Genomic DNA, 25,908 nt, shown 5'->3' on the forward strand with positions numbered 1-25,908 from the left:
TCGTGAGCCAATGCGTCCTGACCCAGTGGGCTGGTGTTGTCCCTCAGAGAGAACCAGAGAGGGCAATGGGTCGCTTCCTGTGAGGCGAACAGATCCACTTCGGCCCTGCCGAAGACCCTCCAGATGGTGCAGACCACCTCTGGGTGAAGCTTCCATTCCCCCGGCAAGAGAGTCTGGCGAGAGAGGAAATCTGCCACCTGATTCAGCGTCCCCGGGAGATAGGCTGCCCGCAGGCTGGCAAAATGGACGGACGCCCACCTGAAAAGCTGCTGTGTTCTCTGTGTGAGATTCACCGATCTGGTCCCTCCCATGTGATTTATATGGTAAACCACCGACCTGTTGTCTGAACGTACAAGCACATGCCTGCCTTGCAAGTTCGGCAGAAAATGGTGCAGTGCCAAGTCCACAGCCATTAACTCCAGCACATTTATGTGTTCTTTTATCAGGCTCGAGGTCCATGTCCCCTGTATCACACGACCTTGCCATGTTGCACCCCAACCCGTGGAGGATGCATCCGTATACACAACCTCTCTCCGTGACGGTAGAGGCCCCAACGGGACGCCCTGTAGGATCCAACGTCTGTCTCTCCACTGAGACAGGGAGTGCAGACACTGGGGAGACACACGCAACCTCTTGCGTCTGTGTGCGACCCGAGTTGGATCCAGATGCAGGCTGTTCAGCCACATCTGCATCGGCCGTAATGAAAGTAGTCCCAGTGGAACTACACTGGAGGCTGCTACCAACATGCCCAGAAGCTGGAGATATTACAGGAATGGCAGGGCCTCTCCCTCTTGGAATGCACCTAGCATCCCCATGATGTTGTCGACCCTTGTGGGAGAAGGGCACGCAACCATGGTGACCGTGCTTAAAGCCATCCCCAAAAAGACAGTGTCCTGGGTCGGGACCAGATTGCTCTTGTCCATATTCACACACAGACCCAAGCGGCTCACATGCTCGAGTACAAGCCCTGTGTCGTGAATGGCTTGGTCGCGGCTGGGTGCCCAAATTAACCAGTCGTCGAGGTAAGGTAGAATCAAACCCCGCGCCTGTAGTGGAGACAAGGCTGCTGCCACCACTCGGGTGAACACCCTGGGTGACAGGGACAGCCCAAATGGGAGGACCCTGAACTGAAAATGTCTCCCCTGAAAAGCAAAGCGAAGGAACCTCCAATGATTGCGTGCAATCGGTACATGAAAATAAGCATCCTTCAGGTCGATTGTCGTGAACCATTCGCCTGGGGAAAGTGCCTGAAGCACCTCTGAGGTGCATAGCATGTGAAAAGGCATGACTTTTAAAAACACATTGAGACCTCGCAGGTCTAAAACTGGACGGAGGTTGCCAGTTTTCTTCGGGACAAGAAAGTATCTTGAATAAAAAACCCCCGGATCCTGCCGAGGGTCTACGTGTACAATTGCACCCTTTTCCAGCAAGGTTGCTATTTCCAGATTGAGTGCCACGGATTTTGCCGGGTCCGAAATGGCAGTCATTCGGACCTGGCCGAAAACAGGAGGCCGGCGTCGGAACTGTAGGCGGTATCCCCGTGATAAGGTGGTCAACACCCACATGTCTGGGGTGTTGGCAGCCCAGTACTGGAGCTGTTCCGGGGTGAAACAACCGACTGCCAGCCTGGAGGGCTGGTGACCAGACTGTGATGACCGAGGCACATGTGAAGCCCTGGGCGGTCACTCTGTGAGCGCCCAGACCTTGTAACAGGCCGCCGGGGAGCCAAAAATGGGCTTGATGGTACAGCATATGTCTGCTGGTGTGTAGTAGATGACCCAGGAGCAATAGGAGGAGGGGCTCGTCGGTGAAGGCCCGCCAGCTGATGTCTAGTCTGAGAGGCCTGGGCTGTCCGTTGCAAGGCTTCCAGCGCTGCCTCTCCAAAAAGTTCACCCGGAACCACAGGTAATCCCCTCAAGGTTCTCCTACACGTCTCGGTTAGGGGAGATTGTGCCAACCAAACCTGCCGACGCGCCTGGGTCAGGATGGACAGCAGGCGGCCCAGCTCCCTTGACATAAAAGCAAATGCTTGTAGGGACGTGTCAACCAAGCCTTGCGTAGCCGCATCGACATTAGAGCCCTCTAGTGAAGTCGCTAAACCTAGCAGTAAATGGGACAGGGAATTGCCGATACGACCCATGCGCGCCCCGGAGTCGTAAGCTTTACACAGCAATTCGTCAGTAACCCGGCACTGAGGTCGCGGGCACCTGGCATTGGGTCTCAGAGCCTCGTCTGGGGCCACAATAAGGGAGGCCACAGCTGGTTCAATCGCTGGCATGTGTCCCAATCCAAACTTGGGCGCCTCCTGCATGGCAGCAAGGACCCTTCCATCAGACATCGGTTTAGAAAACGCTTTTGTATCTGACCAGCAGGCATGAAGTTCCTTAATATACTCCGTAGAGGGAGGAACCAAAAAGGAAGACGCAGAGCTCTGTCATCTAAAAAACGCACTACAAGCCATAGGCTGCGCCGTCGGTGCCTCCAGTTGTAACCGTGCAAAAGCCACGCGTAAAGAGGAGGCAGCTGAGTCATCGTCACCTCCCTGAGAGCAGGTGGAGTTGTGTGAGCTCAACTCTGATATGTCAGAACACGCATCCAAACCATCCCCAGTATACGGGTCGGTGTCGCGGAAGTGCGTATCTGACGCCGCCACAGACAAGGCATTGTCTTCACAAACAGAAACCACATCCCGCTGGGCAGCTTGCTGGTCGCTATCCCGGGTCTGCATGGACTCAATGAGAGCTTTCATTCTATTGAGTTCCGAAGTAAGGCTATCCACCTTCGAGGATAATCCCGCAGAGCGATCCCCTTTGCTGCGCTTATGCGGAGTAGGGGAAGCGTCGACAGCAGAGCGCTTTCTCCTCACCTTCCCGCTCGCCGGCAGCTGGGTGTCCTGTATATCAGAGAGCCCAGCTCCTCCAAACGCGGCCAGGCGGTCAGCACGCAGGGATCTCGGCATAATTCTGCAACTCATGCAAGCATTCTCCGTCAAGCCCTCCTTAAGGTGGTCCACACCCAAACATAAGGGGCATAAATCATGTCCATCCTCCGGTTGAAGCGGGGCCATGCAAGCTCTGCAGCACATGGACTCCATCACAACAGACGCTAGATCAGGTCGAGCTGAAAACGCCACTCTTGATCCGCACGCTGGGATTAAAAAATACCACGTCGAGCCGAGAACGCCACTGGTGGTAGGCTCAAAAACTCAAAGCGAACAGTAACACTGCTGATAAAAATGAACTAAAGAACCGAGCACGGTTCCAAAATAACAGAGATATTTTAGCCGAATGCGGCAATAGTCAACACAAAAGTTGAGCTGAACCGAACACGGCAGCAAATACAAACCAGCTCCACCGACCCGGTGTCGCTTCCAACAAAAAATGCAGTAACTACTTACCATACGGTCCTTGTGAAACGTGCACCTCACCGGTGTCAGGGAAACACCCGCTCCAGGTGAGGCACTCCGCCCCGCGCAGCTTACGCAGCCCCTGAGGGGCGAGTCGCACTCGCTACCCCGACTGTGAAAGACTGCACTCAATTCACAAGTCACGGGACTCTGAGCAGTAAGCTGTCACCAAAGGGAGAAACAATTGTGGTACGAAGCAGTATTTGCAAGTAGCCACAACACACTCGACCAAAGCGTGAGAAGAAAAAAGGGACTGTGCTTCCGGAGTCACGTGACTATATAGCCTCACGTGGGTCACCGGAAGGTCATAGGTGAATTTGTTGTTATTAAATCTCGACCTGCGCATGCGCAAGAGTGATCATCCAGTGCTTGAAGCACCGCCTCTGGCGGTCAGAAGGGATGAAATAGAACTGTGTTTTTATTGCATTCTTACTTTGAGTGGGCTCACCTGCCCATGGATATGACTTGTAATTTGGCTTGGTAATGTCACCTGCTGGAGATATGTATGTTTAATGTGATAATGTGGAACTTTTCAGGTAAAGTAATCACACCTAGGGTTGCACCAATACCGAAAATCCAGGAAATTTTGCTGGATCAGGTATTGGTCCCATGACATTGGTTCAGCCGATATCCTTTAATTTCATGTAATAAGACTATTTATTGTCTAATGTGTGAATTTTTATTCATACGAAGGTGTTCAGGTGTTACTTGCAATATGTATAACACTTACATACCATCCATTTTGTAATAAGTACACTGTTTTTTTGGAGAAAAAAGGTCATTCTTGGTCACTACACTGGTACCGGTTAATATTCGGCAGATACTTAAAGCCATAGTATCAAAATTGGTATCAGAACAGAAAAAACGGGTTCGGTACATCCATAATAACATCTCCAGTTGGCTGATCCTCCAAGTTTAAAAGAGTCTTTGGCTTTTCGTCCATAAATTCTTGTTGATGTTATCCTGGTTCACTGCTGAGTCGTGTGCCACCAGGGGTGAGACAATAAATATGAGATATTTTATATGATCGTGATAATCGCCAACAGAGATAATTACTAGAATAATCACCAGAATGTGCAGCACAAACCTACTTCTCCATAATGTTCTCTTTTAGGTGATTGTTGTTTTCACTTTTAACAAAGTACAATACTATAAATGCTTTAAATATGGCGTCTTCATAATATTAAAATTATAATTATTCAATCATTAATCATTCAACTGTCAGCAACTTTAATAATTATTGTGATATAATCATTCATCACAATTATTTTGGCCATGATAATCGTCCCATGCCTATATGCCACAACCGAGTTTAGTCCTACTTTGCCCATGGTGGAGATTTTGCCCCAACTTTAGTCTGCCTGTTTTGGCAGTAGCTACCACTTGTGCCTCAGCCTCTTAGGGTTGGTCATGTTGCAACCACACTGACCAACGCTTCCTTTTAGCTCCTTGCTTCGCATGCACATTCCACTTTCTAACGCAATCAGGCCGGACAGTGATACGCTAGTGCTGCTCAAAGTCTCCCATCATAGCCGCGGAGGAGGAGTAGAGGGCCAGGGCACTGATAACAGGGCTGCAAGGACGCCTGAGTCGGGGGTGAGGGGCAGCAGCTGTGCGGAGGGGAGTACAGGAGCGGAGGCAGTTATGTGAGGACAGTACTGTGGCGGTGGTGGTGGTTAAAACATGCAACTGCTTTGTCAAGTCGTCTGCTGTCTGTCCCCATCTGCTTGACATGTTTAACCAATATGACTTGTAAAAATGCTCACTTAGTTTTAAAGATGTCCCACTTTCATACCACAAGTTCAGGAAAATACAAAACGCTTCATACCTTTAAAGCAACTTTTTGTCCTAGCACAGATAATATTGTAAAAGCAGCTCTTGGGGTACAAATGAGATAGCTGTGTGCTGTCTGCATTTATTTTGGAAACAGTTTTAAGGACAGAAAATCAGGAAAAGCATGTTAGTTGTTTTTTGTTTTGTTTTTTGCTTTAGCATGATGAAAAAATGCTCCGGCCTCTGAAATTTGTGAAAATCACTTATAAACTTATGGCAGTGAATAATTACAACAGTAGGATTCATTAAGAAAGTGAGAAATACTTTTAGTTTACCGTTAGTTTTTACAGCAGTATAAATCAGGTACAGCATAATGGCCATATATATTTTAAAATTCTGTTTGTTTGATCATAGGGAATTAACTGGCTGGGACAAATTTTTGTTTATTATCTCAATGAAAATATCAGTTGTATTCCAAAAGCCTGAACTGTAGACTGTAAAATTAACCCCAAAAGTGTACACATATCAGTTTATTCCCTTTTTCAGAAGATAACACAGTTTCACATGGGCTCCACACTTTTGGTTACTTGTTACTATGACAAAAACGGTTGGAAATAAACTTAAAGGGACTCTCTCTAATTGGAATCCTCACTAACTGCAGTCTTTGCAGCTCAGTGAGTGAATTCTGGAGGTTCTGAGGTTTCACATGAGAAACACTTGTATGTGTCCTCTGTACAGGTTTAGGCATGGCAACTAAGGCTTAGTTGTGATTTTAGTTTTTGTTTTTTTAACCTGCAAGAGTACAGGCTACATACCTTATATCTTTAACAAAATGAATGAGGGACTCATTGGGCATATTTCACTGTATATTGTACTAGAGTTGTGAAAAGTATCGAAAATCAGGTACTAATTGATGCTAACACTAGTATTGAAACTAGATACTTATTTGAGCAGGTATTGATACTAAAAAAGTAATATTCACAGGACAGAAATGAACTTTCCTGAATATCTTTAGAATGATCTTGAGCTGTATCAGAACAAGTATAAGCTCACATACGCGCATTACGTAGATATAAGGCCACATGGGAATATAAAAGGAAGTACGATTATTGAATGTTGAAAATCTCATTCCATTGTCTAAAATAAAGATTTTATTATCATGGTGGTATCGGAATCGGTATTGTATCGAGTCTATTTCAAGTTTGAAATTTATCGTGACAACACTGCATTACAGTTCAAACGTACAGGCTCCATCTACTATGAAAATGCATGGACTGTAATTAATTGGCAGTGTTTGAGGAGGGCCCAGCATTCTGTTTTAAAAATGTAAAAAATTCTTTCATAAACGAACACAGCGAGGAGCTTTTTATCTGGGAAATGAACTGAAGAGGGTCATGTCAGGAATCTGTCTACATTCCAGCTTTTATTTGACATACATAATTCAACAGGAAAGGCCTACCCTATACCAACATGAGCCCACAGAGGAGCAACAGTGTCTGCAGCCACACCGGCCAAAGGAACAGGGGGATAAATGTTATGTCAGCGGAACATGGTTAAACCCTACATACATTTCTCATATGTTTTTATATCTGTTTCCTCTGCAGAAAGACTCTCCAGCCAAACCATCGGTGGCTGAACTGGCTGGGAGATTCAAAGGCCATATTCTACCCATGCCCACATCAAATGACCAGGTAAAGGTTTTAAGTTTTAAAGACACATTATGTAACTTTTCAATCTATATATTGTTCAGTTATAGGTGTTTTATTGCCTGCCAATGACCTTCTGAATATTTTTCCATGTATAGGAGTTTGGATTTTGTCCCTACCAGTATTGAAAATCTGATACTAATTGATACTAAAAGAAGTAGCAAAACTAGATACTCATTTGAGTATATCAATACTAAAAAACTCACAGTCACAGTCTTTCCTGAATAACTTTAGAATGATCTTGAGCTGCATCAGAACAAGTATAAGACCACATAGACTGGTGTACTGGTGGACCACTATGGAGCCTATCTGGATGATTGAGGGATTACACAGATGTAAGGCCACATGGGAATATAAAAGACAGTACTACCATTTAATATCGCAAATCATCATGGTATTGGAATTGGTATTGAGTATCGAGTCTATTTCTTAGTATCAAAGTTTAGTTTGAAATGTTTGTATTGTGACAACACTAGTCCCCAGGTACTCTTTTAATCTAAGTTCCATGTACTCTTACTCTACTCCCTGATCTGCAGCTTGGCCTGGTGGCAGTAACATCTCCATAAAGACAAGCAGGTGGTGGGCCCTCCACTAGAAAAGTTACACAGTGCATCTTTAATAATAATAGTCTCACAAAGGGTTTTTTCCAATACTCAAAATTGCTTCACATTTTTATTTATTATAATTTCACTTCCCTCTCTTGTGCTGGTGCATTACTTCAGTAGTCACAGCTGCACCAGGGTAGACTGATACAAGACTGATACCAGTCTGCTCCTTCTGCATCATTTATCACCACCTATCACAGCACATTCATACATAGGTAAGGTGAGCTGGGAACCAAAGCAACCATCTCCCATTTATTTTAATTTTTTTTTTTTTAATTTTTTTTTAATTTATTATTTAATGAAGGGACAATGCATATTAAGAACAGAGGCATGGGGAACGAATCCCACACCTGTAAATATGCAGGATTATAGCCAGTGCTAATTTTCATCCTTTGTCCCTGCTAGAAAAAAAAACAAAAAAAACAAACCACCCAGCCACACCACAGCTTATAAAAACAATACGTACAAAATACAAACCCTCTTTCATATCTTAAAACTCCATAGACCATCCATAGACCACTGCCCTCAGATCACCAGATCTCTCACAAACTTACAGTACATACATTCACAATACAGTCCACTCATACACCACATCTACCTATAATCACAGCCTACACCTTCATAAGATAAACATTATACATTCATGAGAAAATACATTTCAATACTATACAACTTACATTACAATTCTATATACAGTACATGTACAACAATGTCTTGTGCAGACAAAAACACAGCATTACCACTAAAATCCATTCAAGTTAGTGATTGTGTGGACAAGTTTGACTGTCTAACAGCCATGACTTGCGTTGTTCTGAAAATGAGCTGAGAGTGGGCAGCTCACGTATTGTTACTGGAATAGTATTCCAAGTTTGTGAAGCTCGAAAAGAGAAAACATTCTGTCCAAAAGTGCTTTTTCTAGATGGAATCATACAGTCACCTCTGGAACCTGCTCTTGTAGATCTAATTTGACGTTTTTTGACAAACTCTTGCAGAACTGTAGGAGCCAACCCGTGCAGAATCTTATACACAAGCGTGCAGTCTGCCAGTTTGATCATATTGTCATAACCTAATATGTTATGTTGTTTTAGAATTAAACAATGATGATATGACTTTGGTTTTTTGTCTAAAATTTTGAGGGCCTGTTTATAAACCGTTTCAATAGGTTTCAGAGTGGTCTTACATGCTGAAGTCCAGCTTGTCATACAGTACATCATATGAGGGACAATCATTGCATTAAAGTATAGTTTAGAAGCATCCAGTGTTAAATTAGCTCTAATATGTCTAAAATTTGACAGATTAAATTTCATTTTATTAACTATTTTTTTAACATGCTGTTTGAAGTTAAGTTTTGAGTCAATCATTACTCCAAGATATTTAAATTCATTAACTGTTTCAATTATTGTTCCATTTATCAATGCAGGAGGATTATCATCATAAACGGCATTCTTAGAAAAAAACATACAAACTGTTTTAGATACATTCAATACTAGCTGTGACCTCTGTAACCATTCTGAAACCTTGCCCATGGCAGATGTTAGTTCCTGAGCTGCAAGAGTTTTATTTTTTGCATGAACATAAATAATTGCATCATCTGCATATAACTGACACTGTACATTGGATGGACAACTGTGTGGAAAGTCATTAATGTAAAGGCAAAATAATAACGGAGATAGAGCTGGGCCCTGAGGAAGGCCAAGCTGGTTTTCACAGATTGCAGATGCTGAGCCATTCACTCTAACAAATTGTCTTCTGTGTGTTAAATATGATTATGCCTGCAATAGATTTATCAGTCCCCACTTTAAAGTCAAACAGAATCCTATTGTCAGAATCCTATTGTTATTGAATCCTATCACATTAAGGTTCTAAAAAGTCATGCTAAAAGTGTGGATGAGTGTTCCAAATTATTGTATACTTTTTTTTTTTAAATGACCGTGTTTGATATTTACCTCTTTATAAGATCTAAAAATGTACACATGTATGTGCTGTTTTGTAGCCACCAAGAAGAAGAAGACCTCCATGCTCTCTGAAGTTACAAAACCAAAAAGATGATAATGAAGATTCTCCAGTAAGTCACTGTTTCTTTAAAGTCCTGTAACAGACATTTGGATAATGGTGAGATAGAAGCATGTTCATCCATAGCCAGTGCTGGGAAGTAACTGAATACATGTAGTGAGAATATGTAATCTGAATGCTCATTTTGAGTAACTGTATACTGGTCCAGTTTCTTTTTATGCAGTGGTATTCAGAATACAGTTACTTTTCTAAAATCAAAGGAACACATTTAGGCTTCAGACTGCACAGAATCAGTGAGGAAAATAGACAATAGACTTTATTCTATCTCCAATTACTAATAGGAAATACTATAAAAGTATTCGAAGTATTCAGAAACACTGGATTGGTCCATATATCAGAGTACGTTACAAAATACATTTTAATATACTGTAGGTCTTCAAGAAATTTTGAAAGATCTTCTTTCAATATATTCTTCCCATCAAATTAAACAAGAATAAAGTCAAGATGAGGGATTTATTTATACTTTCTATTAATTACAACATTTAACAGGCTATTTAACTTAAATTGAAATAAAGACACATGGTTAAATTATTGTCTGGCTCGTTTTTTCCAGAAGACAATCTCCCCTTCCAACCCTCTGAAAGTTAGAGCACGGAACTCTGCACTTATTGAGAAATTACAGGTATGTTCATTCTGTGATTAAAGGCATTGTTTCTGAAACTGTGGTGTGCAAGCTCCTTCAGGCGTTACTTGGACAGGTCTTTATTTTGTGGGTTTGCCTCATTTAGAGTTTGTTTCATACACTTTTTGGGATAATTTATTGTCTAGAACTATAGTGGAAATAATGTAGTCCACTTTTAGACCTGGTTTAGCCCAAGATCAGACCTTGAACAGTCCTGTGATATTATAAAGCGAAAAAGGGCTGGGGCACTTTAGGGATTTACAAAAATGTAAAAAGTCCTGTTATATAATTGATTTAGATCTGGTTGTACTTGGAAAGCCTTCTTCTTTACTTTGATGTGAAATATTTGAAAGCCACTGATTCAAGGACCTCATTAAAATATAAAAAAGAAGACTGTTGAACACAAGGGGAGATCTGTGACACTACACTGCCCCCTTTTGTTTAGTCAGTGCCAATGTTTGTAGTGCTGGCATATTTAGGAGAGAGAAGAGCCTGTTGCTATGGCGAGGATGGGCTCAGATTAATGAGCTAATGGGATGAGGAGCAAGCATGAGGCAGGACAATGTTCTGTGTGACCAGGCACAAAGGAGGCAGCCATGGGACAGAAGGGCTGCCGCTTCTCTCTCTTCCTCTTCACCCCAGTGCAGGTAGGTTCTGTTCGGGATACTCATGATTTATACTGGTATTTCAGAAGGTTAAGGAGGGTTAAGGAGGGAAGCTGTGATTTTTCCATGATTAAAAGACTATTGTGAAATTACTGAATGTAAAGAAGTACAAAACACACAAAAAGAAGATATTTACTAATGAAAATTGTGTGTGAAATTAATAACTTACTTTAATAACAATAGTTTTGAATGTATTTTAGCCCCTCAAAGCCCTCAAACACTGTTTCAAATTGCCTACCAGTACCACTCGCAGGCTGCTTGGTTATATTTGGGCGCCTTCTGAAATTCTTGTTTATTTTAATTTAGAAACAAATATATTTATGTTTTTTGCCCTTGTTTGCATCTGATTTTGAACTGCTGGTGTCATTGTTTATTCCCATAGTCTGTATACAGAAGTGGACTAAATGAGTGTGACGTGACCCATAGCGTTCGGCTCCAGTCAAATGAAGCTCATCGAGGCTTGCAGTTATAGGGGCCAATATGGAGCCAAGTTGCATATTAGGAATTCCAGCCACGAGTATCATAGCAACCAAAGAGCTAATCCAGAGTGAGGCTGTTGAAGATAAAGTCCCTTAGCACCCGCACCGCTGGTTTAGCAGGCAGCAGGGGCTTGGTAATGCTGTCAATCAAATCTGTTGCTAACACTAGTGGAAGCAACCTCGGAGAAAGAAGGCACGTGATTTGTTTGTTAGTAATGTTCATATCTTGAGTTATGGACACAATTGAAATAAAAACAGGATAATGTAGAGCGGGTCAATACGAACATTTTAAGACCAAAATGACAGGGCTCACAGCAGCAGTTATGGAGAGAGGGACGACAATTTTCCAACATAAAGTGAATCAATGGAGCCGGAAGTATGCCCATGATTACTTCCTATTTATATTCATATATACAGTTTATAGTTATTCCCAGACACCAATTAAGATCTGGAATGTTTTGCTGTGGTTTAGATCTGGCGCTATTCAGACAGCCAGATAATGCCTGTGAAAACTTGAACTACGGCTTTAACATAAATTGTTTTAGTTGTGTTTAGCTGCTTCCATGGATTTTAGATTTATGAAAAATTAGCACCATTGCCATAGAAATGAACAATTCAAAACAAACTATAATATCTTTTGAATGGGCAAATGTCCTCAAAGTGTCGCCTATATCGGAAAGTTAAAACCTGGAGTCCTGGAGCACACGTAGCATAGCGTTTTGGGCCTGCAGTCTCTGAAACAGTGCTGTTAGGGTAGTTCACTCTGACAATAGCAGACGCTAAAAAACAAATTGGTGAACTATAAGAATGTGAGTCGTTAGAAAAAAGCCTGAAAATATCCCTCTCCCTGTAGGCCAACTTAGCTCTGTCACCCACTGCTCTGCTGCCTTCACCCAAGAGTCCAGACGTGAAGCTGCAGCCGCCCCCCCTGTCCCCGCCCAGCTCACACAGCCCGCCGAGCCCCCTGAGCCCGTTGACACCCCTGAGCCCCAGCCTGAGGCCCCCACAGCCATCCAGTGAGGAGGAGGAGCCCGTGGGCTTCGAGACGCCGCCGGAAGGGACCACTCTGCCCAACTTCAATAAGGTATTAGACTCATACAGCTATACATGTGCAAGGGGTGGTAGTTATATTAAAGTGGGTGCACATGTAAACACAACCGCTGAAAAATGAGACAGAGAGAATTAAAAATATGCACACATTTTGAGAACTTCTTTATGTACGCTATCGGGTTGCTAAATTCTTATTTTATAAGATTTTTGTAAATAAAAGAAAATTTGATTAGCAGATTTAAATGCAGTAGTTTTGGTCACATGGCGAGGCCTTCACCGCTGCCCTCTCATTGGCTGGTTGAGTGATGATGTCATAGCTGGACACATGCGATGTCCTGCAGACGTGTAGCTCAGGAGGTTCTCCTCCCCTCCTCTGTTTAAGCGGGCCTGGATCATGGCACTGGAGCACCTGATAATCCCTTTAACCTAGTTTAAGTCCCTGAGCACCTTCCTGACCAAATCACTCACGCCATCCCACTCTAGCAACAAAGGTTTTCATATATATTATCACGCAAGTTATCTGCTCTCTATTCAAAATGATCATTAAGGTACACATGTGAGTGAGTCTAAAAGGCCATAGTGCCATGAGTGAATTGTTTGTTGAGTGTTTCCCTGTGTAATCCCTGTCGTTTACTGATCATTGTCCAGACCATGTTTGCCCTGCCTCAGCCTGATGTAGCTAGGATAAGCGTAAGCACCCCATGACCCAGAGCTGGCACAGAAGGCAAAATTAAATACATTTAAAAATGCATGTTTAACTACTACAATAAGTGTAATAGGAATCATTTTATCTTAATTTGTTAATGTGTTTCTATCAAATGTTTATAAATTAGACAGCATGTTTGAGCTATTCTGTTCAAACACTGTCTCTTACATAATTATTAGAGATTTTTACAATATTGTACTGCATGTTTGCTTCTATGCCTAAAAACATTTATTGTTACTTCAGTATAAGGCAGTACTAACAACTTGAGATCAAGACTTACGTAGAGATAAAGTACATTAGAGTTACATTGTTGAGGACTTGAATATGTATTATAATAATGCATTGGATTTATATTGCACCTTTCAAGACACCCAAAGTGCTTTACATTGCATTATTCATTAACTCCACGCTCGGTGGTGTTAAGCAGCTGCTGTAGCCACTCACGCACACAACACCGTCATACTGCAAAGCAAGGTGGGTGAGGTGGTCTGAGTGAGGATCAGTGCTCAGATGACCGGTTTGGAACCACTGCTCTAAATACTGAGCCAGTCACCCTTGTTATAAATTAGATTATAGAATGGATGTTAAAAAAACATTTAAACAAACTTGCTGTGATCTTGTAGGCAAGATAGGACAGGAACAATGACACTATCCAGGTAATTCTCCCTAACAAGTGAGGTTTATTTGTTATCAATACAAATTATAAAACACCAATCTTTTCAACTAAAAACAACAAAGTTACCAAGGTCCAGTACTGAAATGTCTGCTCTTCTGGTTTCACCTGCAGGAAGGAGATGCACCCTAGTTAATATTTGAAAACACTGTCTAACCCCATCTATTTTTTGTAGACCCGAGCGCGCCTGTCATTCAAGCGCCGCCCTCCCACCAGACAGCACCGCAAATCGGCTGGAGAAGAGCCCACGTCCCCCGAGAGCTCCGCCTCCCCATGTGAACTGTCCCACCCCACCGAGAACGGCCTCGGCGATCAGGTTTTCCCCAGCCCCACAGAGGAAGCCACTAGCGGGCCAGGCGAGCAGGAGAAGGAGGGAGATAGAGACTGCGACACGATAGCGGAGGAGGAGGTGACACGGGGTCATCCAGAAGAGAAGTCAGAGTCGGAGGAGCAGACAGGAGAGGAGCAGGGGAAAACAGCAGAAGGACAGGAAGAGGAAGAGCAAGAGCAGAAGCCCCCCTCGGAGCACTGTGCCGATGAGGGAGAGGGGAGCGAGGAGAAGATGGAGACCAGGTCTGAGGAAGCAGATAAGGATGGAAATGAAGGAATTTGAACTGTGAAAATGCTTTGTTTTTCAATGCTTTTATTGACACACAACACACCAAATGAGCTACAAGCATTGGATAAGCAGATAGTAAGGTTTTCAGTGGACAGTTTGGAGTAGGGTTGAAATTTGAATGGATGCAATTAGCGAATAGCAAAGCATGCAGTTTTTCAACAAAATCTCCTGTCTTATTCTGTATCAAAACTGCTAACCCAGTAGTTTAGATCCGTACAAGCATGTTTCAGAAATATGAATCATGTATTAGTTCATCAGTTCTTCTGGATAGGCCTGTCACAATAACACATTTTTAATCAGAATATATTGTACAGAGAAATATTGCGATAAACGATTATAGTGAAAATACTTAATGCCTCTGGCAGAAAGCAGGATAATCTCAGTAAAACAATTAAAATAGTCAGTATCATCTTTAAAAAGCCTAAGCTGCAACAAATAAATGGCAGAATGACTATAAATTTACAACAGAAGTTATTTAATCTAGTCTCTGCAACTCAGATCTTATCGTATTACATAAAAATGGCAAAAAGCTCCCCATTATTGAAAGAAATTGTACACACGATAAATTTTGAGCCCAAAATATATTGTTCCAGCATTCATATATTGAATGATAAGTCAATATAGTAATTATCGTAACAGGCCTAGTTCCGGACACGTTTAAAATATTAACTTTGGACAGAATCCTATTATTAAAACATAAACCGCAAATCTAATTGCGGTTGTAATGCTTGTCAGAAAAATTGAAATTGGATCTAAAAATATATATTATTTTTAAACATACAGCCATATTTCCATTTTTACTCATTTGTTCATTTTTCAAAAAGACAAATCTGATATACTTGAGGACAAACTGGGCATGAAGAAAATATTGGTGCCAAATATCTGTTAAATTTTCAATATTGGATCAATACCGATATCTGGGAAACGCCTACAATTCCAGATTACCACCAATACTGCTCTAAGAGCCGAAATATCACACATCCTTAAGTAATGATGAAGTACTCCGTTCTGTTACTTAAGTAAAAGTACAAATACAGAAGCAAAAAGTGACTCAAGTAAAAGCAAAAGTATCACTTGAAAAAATACTTAAAGAGTCAAAAGTGAAAATATTTCACATAAGTGTTGCTAATTTTTTAAAGTGCAAATGTAGTGATATTGATTAAAAATTATAGATATTTTGGTCAACAGTAACAATATGAATTAGTTTCTTAATTTTTGTTATGAATTTTGTGTATGCAGCTTCGAAGCTGAAGCTTGAGCTCAACAACTTTAGTCAGAATATTACCACTAACATGATAAAAATAACTCCTCAAATCACATGAAAAAATGTCCAATTCAAAAATGTAGTGGAGTAGAAAGTACAGATACCTGCTCTCAAAAGTAGTGAAGTAAAAGTAAAGTTTCCACTGTAAAATTTACTTAAGTAAAGTACAGACAATGTATTTAAGTACTGTACTTTACTACTTTTACTTTGTTACGTTCCACCACCGATGATGCCAATACTTTGCTTTTGAGTATCTGCTAGAACCAAATACACGGAATCTTTTCTTAAGGAAATAGATCAAACTGTTCCAAAAAGGCTTTTTATATGATGATCATTTCATTTATTTTTATCAGTAGTTACGTGTAAGAATCATTATCAGTGCATCTCTACTTTCAGTTTTATCCAAATACACCCATGACTAAGAATGTTACTATATACACGCAGCCAAGTGTAACTTCAAATGTTGTTTTTTAAGGCAACTTTCTATGGATGCCCTGTGGTTTTCTGTTTATCTATGTACTTGTCTCCATTTTAAGAACAGGTCGACAACACTGGCAGTTTTCAACCAATGCTGCTGCTCTTTCCATATCAGCCTACATAGTATTTTACTTTATATGAAGAAATACTTTTATACTCAAATCATTGTCAAGAGCACATGCCCTCTGTATTTCACTAGTTCATGTTAGCAGGTATTTATTTTGAAATCCGAGTTTCTGTCACTGTAGGCGGTGTGAACCTTGCATTCCTATCTTACTGGAGAACAGTTTTGTTTTTCTTGGATTTGCTTTTACTGTATTTTGTGTACTCAAAAGTATCTATACCTCTGCACTGTGGAGTGGCTCAGGTCCTCGAAATTATGCAAATAATTAAAGTTGTAAATAAGACAAATGTGTGTAGAGTGAACATATTATGCTTTGAAGTTATTGTGTATCTGTTGTTGAGAGAGACCTGGGGTATTTTGTCCCTTCTGACTAGATTATGGTTCATTTATCCAGTTTAGCATGAACGAGTAGTGTAAGGACATGGAGTTTTGTCGACCTCTGCTGGAGGTTCCAAGCATGACAACTTTATGACAAAATGTTTTATTACTTGTTACCAAAATCAGTATATTTATGCAGTAATTATGCAATGTGATACTTTAGCCATTCACCATGAAAAGACCAAACAAATGGTATATGGTGTCCTGTATCCAAAGCAGCTAATTTGCATAGCCCACTTAACTGTTCCTGTTGTAGTTTAAAGGTACACTATGAAAACTCTGGGAGGGGGAATCCACTACCTGCTAGTCTCCATAGAGATGTTATATCTTTGCTTGTAATATTCCCCAATATAGAACGTCATCTACCTTGCATTTATTCAATTACTTGTGTTTTCCTTATAAAATAAAAAATACCATAAAAACATTTTGACAGTGAGGGGGTTAGATGTAACTCTGTTTGTCTTCATGTAAATATACTAGTTGAAAGCCATACTGTGGCACACACACGCATATACACAATAAAGACAGAAGAAAACAGTACCCAGATGGCTACAATGTTTGTACTTGCATAACTCAAATGTTTGTTCCTAGTTTAAACAAATAAAACTTCCACTCTTACATCAAATAGGCAATCCTCTGACCCAGAATGATAAAGGAGGAGTAGGACCATTTTATTTCCCAGAGCAGCTAATATCTCTCGCCTCAATTTGACCATTTACGTCCTGTGGTTACCTCGCAGTGGGCGTCATTGGGAAAGACACTCCAGTATCTGCCTGCGGCCACAACTCCCACGAATACCTATGCGGCAGATAGACAACGCCTTGCTCCTGCGCAGCCTGCGTGTCCCGTCTCGAAAGTTTAAGGAAATTCCCCTGGCGACTTTTCCGCCGCACGTTAGTAGAGGTGTCCCGGGGTGAAGACTCCCCAACCACCCCGGTCTTAACGCCAACAACGACAAGGAATGCGCATTTGAAGGAACTATTACCGTGGCTGGTCTTATTACGTCTTTGCACTGGAAAAGTTGCGGTGCCACTATTTTACGCGTAGACAGTTCCGGGTTTAAACTCTTCTCAAGGCGCGATACCAATGGAATAAGTTATGTAGCTTTGGCAAACTAACCATGACAGGACGCACTATCGCTGTAATTGAAATGACACTTGTATCTGACGCAGCAGCGCGCCTAAATGGACAGGTGGGTGCTTCGTAATCACTGTGTAAAATAAACTTGTCACATTATATTTTTGGGGATTTTTTTTTTTTTTAATATATGATCTATTACAGGATCGTGTAGATAGCGCTCCAAGGAGGAACCCAGAATCAATAGCATTATTAGAGGTGAGCCTTTGATTCACTGTGCGCATTTGAAGATTGTACAGGTGTTAGATCCATTACTGAGTCTATAACCCATGTCCTTTTATCTACTAAGCACAATGTTGCCGCCGCGAACGGAAATGCCGTGCCTGGTCCTGACACTGAAGCTCAGACGAGCCCAAACAAGAAAAAGGTCGGACATGATCACACACAATGTAATAATGTATTTATAGTGTGAGTCAATTTCATGTGATTCTTAACATGGACATTTTACCCGTGTTTATATCATTATATGTTATGCCTATCATACAATATCAGAACAGACATTACATTTCCAACAAGACAAAGAGCATTTACACATAGTTTTCAAATAATATTTATAGTTTACTCAAAGTGGGATATTCAAAATGCCAACTGTATAATACCAAATGTGGTTGGTCCAAAAAAATGACTCAAACTCCCAAGCTCAATACAATGTTCTGATTTAGTTCCTAGAAATACCTCAATGATAATTTTTGGCAATATTATTATATTTTATTATTTTTATCTATCTAATTAGCCAATCACAATAAATGTATGTATCTCCTATTCATCTGCAGTGTCTTGCTTTGGCTAAATCAATGTTTTGTTTTGTTTCCTAGGAAAGTGCTGTGTGCAGGTTAAAAGAAGAGCTAAGTGAAAAAGTTTGTGATATAGTTCCACTGTGGGCTGTCCTCCTCCTCATTTTTATCACCATCATTGTTTTAATTTTTCTGGCACTTTTCTTATGCACAGGTAGAGTATATTTCTTGATGATCATTGTTTTATATATGAGAGTTGTCTTCAGAAAGTGTAGAGTATTGTTTTTTAAATCATTTGACATTTAAGATGGTCCTTTAGAGATAGAGGTTTTGGAGATATGCTAAATAAAAAAGAAGAGGTGATTGAAATGAAAAAGTAAACTTGTTGCATTTCTTTCTTTTGTCTCTCGAGCCCCTTTTTGATAGACTGCTGTAATATCTGAATATGGTTGTAGTAGGTTGGTGTAAATATCAGTTTTTTCAGTATCGCCCACCTCTATCTTAAGGGTCTCCTGGCAACTCCATAATATCATCTGTCTGTATTTTTTATATCATAAGGTGCACTATGCAACTTTTCTGTTGCCTGTTAGCTGCTTGTAACCATGGAGATGTTATTGCTTTGTCTACAATGTTCCACAGTGTGACATGAAAAGTATCTATCTCCATGGAGAAAGGCCAAGTTACAGGTCAGATCTCTGGAAAGACTTGCAATAATTTAATGTAAGATAGATTAGTTTAATGGCATATTGTAGAACATTGTAGACATAATGGTTATATATCCATGGAGGCAATAAGGACCCTCCAACAGAAAAGTTACACAGTGAACCTTTAAAGGCTACACTATACTTTCAGTCACTTGTGTCTTAACTTGTGCAAGAACTGCTGACACGTTGAGGTCAAACTGCAGGTCAAATTGCTAAGACACTACACTGGAGAATCTTGTGGTGTGTTCACTGCTAAAGGGAAGTTAAAATTCTGCTTTCTTTTCATTATAGTTATTTACGAAGACGTTGACGAGAAATATGACCCCACGCAGTTTGGAATGCTTCGGAATTTTAGTGGGAGTTTCCGGTTGCCCAATTTCAATTTCACAGAAGAGCTCCTTAACCTGACGTCCAATGGGAGTCCATCGCTTACTGCAGAACTGGAAAATAAGGTGTGTATTTAATAGTAGTTTGTCTTCAGTATGTCAATCAAAAATAATAAAAAAAAAAAAGTCAACAAAAGCAAATAAGCTGTTTCATACATTTGTGATCACTATGTGTATTACGATAACAATACAACCACATGTCTTTAAAGTGCATATGACAGGTTTTCATGTTTTTCTAATTTTGACTTGGTTTGGTGAGATAGTACCTGTGATAAATATTTATCATAGTTTAGTATCAGTTAAGTGGCAGTGGAAAAAGAGTTGAGTAGAAAAGTGCTAAAATACCGGTATAGGAAGTAGTTCTAAAATGGAATACCTCTACCTACTGTATGTCAACAACATGGAAAATTCCATCCAAAATCCAGCAACAGTTTAAACAATTTAACAAAATAAAAGTGATGGCATTTATTATTTGCCATTATTGCAGGTGTTTAGAATGAGACTGTTTTCTTAGCTCCATCTATAAAAGTTCTCTTTAAGACTCCTGTATTCCTCTTCTTGTCCATTTTTGATGCAAGCCATAATTGCTGTGCCATTAGAGTATTTTTGAATCGGGCAAGACTCAGAGGTATGATTATAATCAGTAGTGTATAACGTGAAGCGGAATGGAGCAAGAACAGTACCTTGAAGAGCCCCCATGCTACTAACAATAACGCTCTGAGACACAGTTCCTCAGCCTGACATACTGACTCCACCTCTCAGGTAATCAGAGATCCACGTAATACAGGATGAGTCCACCCCCAGACTCCTAAGTCCTAAGCAATTCCACTGATGGTGTCACAGGCAGTGTTTGGTACAGCTCTTGGTTGAATATAAACTGTAACCACAATGACATGTCAGAACCTTCTTGTCTGACCTCAGGCCCAGAGTCACAGGTTTAGCATCTTGACAGCAGATCTTCTCCTTTACCATTATATGCCCTGGACAGCACCATCAGTTCTTTACTTACACAACAAGTCCTACTCCTTTATTTCTCCCACTTGAGGCATCTCTATCTGTTCTGATCAATGTGATTCCATTTAAGTCCACAGATGAGTCTGAAATGTTATTGTTTAACCAGGAGTCAGTGAAAAGCAAAATGCTGCAGAGCCTCTAGTTCATCAGTCTTATTTGGCAAGGGCTTTACATTTCCCACTAAAATCCTTGGCACAAATGGCTTATTCCTCCATCTCCTGTTCCTCCTTTGTTTCCCAGCTCTGCGGCCTGTGTGTCTCCTTTTTATGTGCACTGGAACCAAATGATGAACACCAGATACCGCTCCCTCGTAGATTCAGCAAATCTTTTCTTGTATAAACTATCCTAGTTATAGTATCTATCAAAAATTGTGAAGAAAAATATGAAGAATAGCAACAAAACAACAAAATATATAACAATTTGAAAAAAATAACAGCAAAATTTGAAGAGCTCCAAACACCTGCTGCCTTCTGTGGAATGTGCATCTAAACAAAAACTATTGTATAATCGATGTTTGCATCAAGATTTGAACCATCAACCAGTGGATAAAGTCTCTACCAAGCTAAAGCTACTATTGCCCAGGGTCGCTAACAATCATGGAATTACTTATGTCACATCTGCTGCCCGTGTCCAAACAGGAAGTAAAATTGTTAAACATCATCAAAATGAAAAAAATAGAAAAGACTAGGCAACATTTTAGTGAAATCTTAAATATAATTATGTCACCTATGTTTTAGTGAAATAATAACCTGTCATATGCACTTTAAAATAAAGAGATCCAAATCATGTTTATGACATCACAGTAGGGAGTTTATCCAAAAGTTCAGCACAATTTACACTAAAGAAACACATTTTTTGATACTTTAAACATCATTTCAACAAAATAAAAGAACTTTGTTATCATTTTATTTGTCAAATGATTCCTGTGCACAAAAGAGGAGTGTACAACATGGCTGTTATGTAACAGTCATTTCTATGGGTAACAGTCTTACAGTTAGGATTTTTTTTCTATTGAAAAACTGTCACCTCCTCTGTGTAACTGCTTTCTTTTGCAAAATATTAAATATAATTATTGTACTGTGTTTTAGTGACATGAGCAGTCCAATCTGTCAATTGGACTTTAAAATACAATATAATGATTTGAATGTTTAATGTTGCAATTAACAATTCAAATTCAAATGCAGTGCAATATTGAGATGGAGAGACAACTGAAAGTGGCTGTTCTGCTACACTAAAACTAACGAGGTTCATCTGGTCTTACATTCATTTATTTTAACAGATTCTTTTTCCAGACCAAGGTTTAGTTTGTTTTCATACCTGACAATTTTAACTACTCACTAGTGCTCTTCCCACAGACTCTATATATATATGTTTTGGAGATATGCAAAATTAGAATATTGAGTGTATAGTTGTATTAGTTTTAGTTCATAATATTCAAAAGGCCACAAAAAAGCTGCTGAAAACATCTAAAAATAACACAAAGTTGTAATCTCTCAAATGAAGGCATTAAGCTCTATTTTTTGTGTTCAGCCTCACAGAATAATCACTTTTTCTGCTCATTTCATTCACTATAATGACTTAAATACAGAATAGGAAACAGCTGTAGCCTAAAACACAAAGACAAACTGAATGATATGTGGCTCTGTCTGCTAATGGTAAACAACAAGGCAGCAGCAAACATACTTGAGTGCACTGGTAAAATATTAACCCATTCCTCCTCTCGCCTTGCTGTGTGATAAAATACTTTATATCAAGGTTCAAATTAACTGAGGATTTAAAGTTGTCAAACAGCAGCTTACTGTTAAAATATGGATACAGTGGTGAGTTCATTTTTGCAAGCTACGCATCCCCAACATGTAGTGGCTTATGTTCTTTTGCCTCTCCCTCCAGCTGGATGGCCTCTTTAGAGACTCCCCTGCCCTGGGAAGATACTTCTCAAGGAGTCAAATATACCACTACAGGTAATTGTTACTAGTTCTAGTTTTAAACCTTGGTTGGGAATTACAGTTTAATCTCATCTACTATATCAACATGAGGCTTATGATATCGAGGCCATATTACGGTTGTTATCAGTTTATTAAAGGAACAATATCAGTATTTAAACAAACCGGACCTCCTCCTGCTTATTTCCATGGAAATGTTGTTTCTTTGGCTATAATATTCTACAATGTGGCATAAATTGTATCTATCTCCATGAAGAATGTTCAAAAGTATTGTTTTTATTTTATTTTCTCATTAATCATGCAGTTTACCTTCCACATCCAGAAAGTTACATATTATCTTACATACACTTTAAATGAAATAACACAGCAAATTCATTATAAAACTGTAATCCACCACATCTGTTTCATCAAATATGATTGAATCAAATATTTGGCCATCTAAAACGGGTCTATAACAGAACTTTTTCAAGTCAAAACCCAGGCTAAACCAGTGGGGGCTCCAACATGACAAATGTACATAGTTCTAAGTGAGGCGGGACACAAGGGAGGACAAAAACATGTGCTACATAGTGAAACCACTAGTATACAGCATTCAATATTTAGATGCCCGAGCCTCCTCAGCTGGCTCTTCTGGAGCAGTGGCTCTACTCCGAGTTCCTCTTGTGTGACTGAGCACTTCACCCTATCTCTAAGAGAGCACCCAGCCTCTCTGCGGAAACTAAAACTAATTTTGGCCGCTTGAATCCGCCATCTTGTCCTTACTTACTTTAGGTAGGTAAGAACAAGGAAAGGACATAGGTGAGGGTAGCAACATATACTGACCGATGAATCAAGAGCTTTCCCACCAGGAGAGCCACCTTTTACCAGTTGAGAACCATCGCCTCAGCTTTGGAGGTGCCGATTTTCACGCCAACCGCTTCACATATCCTTCTGCACAATTTGTCAATATTTGTTTTGTCACTCCCTAAACTAAAAGCACTACTACTCTAATTGTAATCCACTATCAGTACTAATGATTCCTCTCTCATTTTGCCCACCCACAGCGATGGCCCTGTCACAGCCTTGTTCCGTCTGATGTTCCGGATGCCTGAGGAGAAGGAAGAGGAGGAGGGGGGGCAGCTGACACACTTCACCCTGAGCTGGGAGATGATATACAACGTGCTCAGGCAGTTTCTATATGACCAGGAAGTGGACCCGTCCGACCACACGTACATAGAGCCCGCTTCTCTAAACATATCTAGTGTGGTTACAAACAGAAAAGACTGCCATTGCCTTTAAACAGGCAATGACAGTATAAAACCTTGAAATATGAAACACGTCCACTGCAGTATCTTCCGAAGGCACATTTATATTTTAAAAAGAAAAGTTAAATCAATCAACTTTCTTTCCAAGTTCTAAGCAGTTAGTCGTTGCTACTCGACAAACAATAAATCACAAAATTATCAGTAAAATTTTAAAGTTTGATTGTTTAAATTCAAATCTGAAAATGCCTTCAAAACACTTCAATTCAAATCTTTACTGGCATATTCAAAACAACTATGTCCTCATTAATAGTTATTTCTTCACGCTATCATTGTAAATATATAGTTCCCTCTGTTTTTTAGCAGCTATTGCACTATAACGATGAATTTTAGCAAAAAGAGATTTAATTTGATATATTGTGATGGCCCTCGATATTGTGAAACCTTTGATATTATGATATCACCATATTTTGGTTATTGTTGTATCTTTACCGTTTACATTACATTTACAATTATATTACAGGTTAAAGTGTGTAAGTAAACGCACATTTAAGAGTGTGACAGCCCTGGGAGTGATTTTGGTCTGCTGGCTCTAGTAATTTTACCATCACATACAAAAAAGTCTAGAATTTGATCATGCTTTTTTTTTTTTTTTTTTTTTTTTTTTATATATATATATATATATTCTGTAGTGATCAAAATTTTTAATTTCTTCTGTTAAAGAATGGGTCCATTTAATATATTATTCTTTTGAGTTAAATTGATGTCAGTTTTGATAAATGCTGAACCATAAACCAGGTCAAGACAGTTTTTGAAATTGCCCAAAACCTTAATCTAAACACTAACATATTGTATTCTAAATATAGTGGGCTAGTCTAATCATTTGATGTTCTCCTAGAACACTGACATCACAAAGCTGTAATGTTATTGTTATGTTTTTGTATTAATTTATTGTTTTCTAAGACTGTCATGTTGTTGTTATGTTTTTGTATTAGTTTACTGTATTCTAAGGTTGCCATTTGATGATTACCGAGGAAGTGTAAGAGTATTTCCCAGAGTACACAGCTGACTGGATGGTGTCTGGTTATCATGTGGGATCATGCTTCAGTGTTTGCAGCAGACCACAGACACGTCACAGTCACTGGATCTGTCAGCACTAACCACGACGACATTACATAGTAACATGTTTATTTAGAGCCCACAGCCTCTGAGAAGTCTACCATTGATAGTGTGTTTAAGTGTTTAATCCTATGAATCAAAACTAGGATTGCAAAGTGTTATTGAAAGTATTAATAATTAACACATCAAGATGAAAGCACATGTACAAAAATCGATTTATTTTTGCTGAGTGAAATAATTCTATGCATCCAAAATGGCTTTACCATTTGTATTTGGATAGGATAAACTGACCCCGTTGTGTTCTCACATAACATCACTGGATGTCTTTTATCTTGGCTGAATCTGGCGTCAAAGACGAGTGATTTACACGTTAACCCTATTGAAAGGCGCGTTGACGCGCGACTAAAGTTCTGCGGCGCAAATGAAGCGAATTGGGCAACGCGATTCCCGCATTTCCCGCGGCGCGAGTCAAGCATGGATCTTAACTTTCTGCGTCTATTCGTGTCGCGTCAACCAATCAGCAGCATGTTTTGATACTGGGGTGTCTGAAGCGCAGCAGAGCTTCAACCACCTCCTAGTGATCATTTTCAAAGTTATCATTTGTGCACTTATGTCTGTCATTGTTGGTGGTATTGCCATGTGAATAATATGGTTTACAGGTTTGAAATAAATAATATATAATTTACGTAAATATGTGTCCTTTGGGTCTGTTTTATTGTAAAACTGTAATTTCTTTTTGGGGTAGTGTACAAAGAAGTCCCTCACATACAATTAATCATGATCGAATTCTGTTAAATTTGTACTTTTTAATCAGTACAACCCAGAAAGCAAAAGTACATGACATAGCCAACTTCACTCACTAGATTGCGCCATTTGACTCCTGGAGTCACTGATATTGATATTGCGCTGTTCAGTATCAAGCAGACTTACACTGAAAATGTAGATTTATAATTATAAATAGATACCTATATCCATTAAGACCCGAGGAAAGGGAAGTGGAAATGGAGGAG

General features: G+C 40.0%; 2 protein-coding genes across 2 annotated transcripts in view; both read left to right on the forward strand.

The window, feature by feature from the left end:
* Window positions 1-17,158, forward strand: part of zgc:153184 (uncharacterized protein LOC751652 homolog) — a 35,905-nt gene extending 18,747 nt beyond the window's left edge. The window contains exons 2-6 of the mRNA XM_033976995.2: window positions 6,784-6,870; window positions 9,484-9,555; window positions 10,117-10,185; window positions 12,183-12,413; window positions 13,934-17,158. Coding sequence (XP_033832886.2) covers window positions 6,784-6,870; window positions 9,484-9,555; window positions 10,117-10,185; window positions 12,183-12,413; window positions 13,934-14,371 — 897 coding nt within the window. The 3' untranslated portion in view covers window positions 14,372-17,158. The remainder of the gene's footprint in view (window positions 1-6,783; window positions 6,871-9,483; window positions 9,556-10,116; window positions 10,186-12,182; window positions 12,414-13,933) is intronic.
* A 164-nt stretch (window positions 17,159-17,322) lies between these two features.
* LOC117380231 (uncharacterized) lies at window positions 17,323-25,566 on the forward strand. The gene is made up of 7 exons (XM_033976998.2): window positions 17,323-17,812; window positions 17,902-17,955; window positions 18,047-18,124; window positions 18,573-18,705; window positions 19,487-19,647; window positions 22,486-22,556; window positions 23,582-25,566. The coding sequence occupies exons 1-7, from the start codon at window positions 17,741-17,743 to the stop codon at window positions 23,814-23,816; spliced, it is 804 nt and encodes a 267-aa protein (XP_033832889.1). The 5' UTR covers window positions 17,323-17,740; the 3' UTR covers window positions 23,817-25,566.
* Window positions 25,567-25,908: the final 342 nt, after the last annotated feature.

The sequence above is a fragment of the Periophthalmus magnuspinnatus genome, chromosome 13 (genome assembly GCF_009829125.3).
Source record: "Periophthalmus magnuspinnatus isolate fPerMag1 chromosome 13, fPerMag1.2.pri, whole genome shotgun sequence".
NCBI lineage: Eukaryota > Metazoa > Chordata > Actinopteri > Gobiiformes > Gobiidae > Periophthalmus > Periophthalmus magnuspinnatus.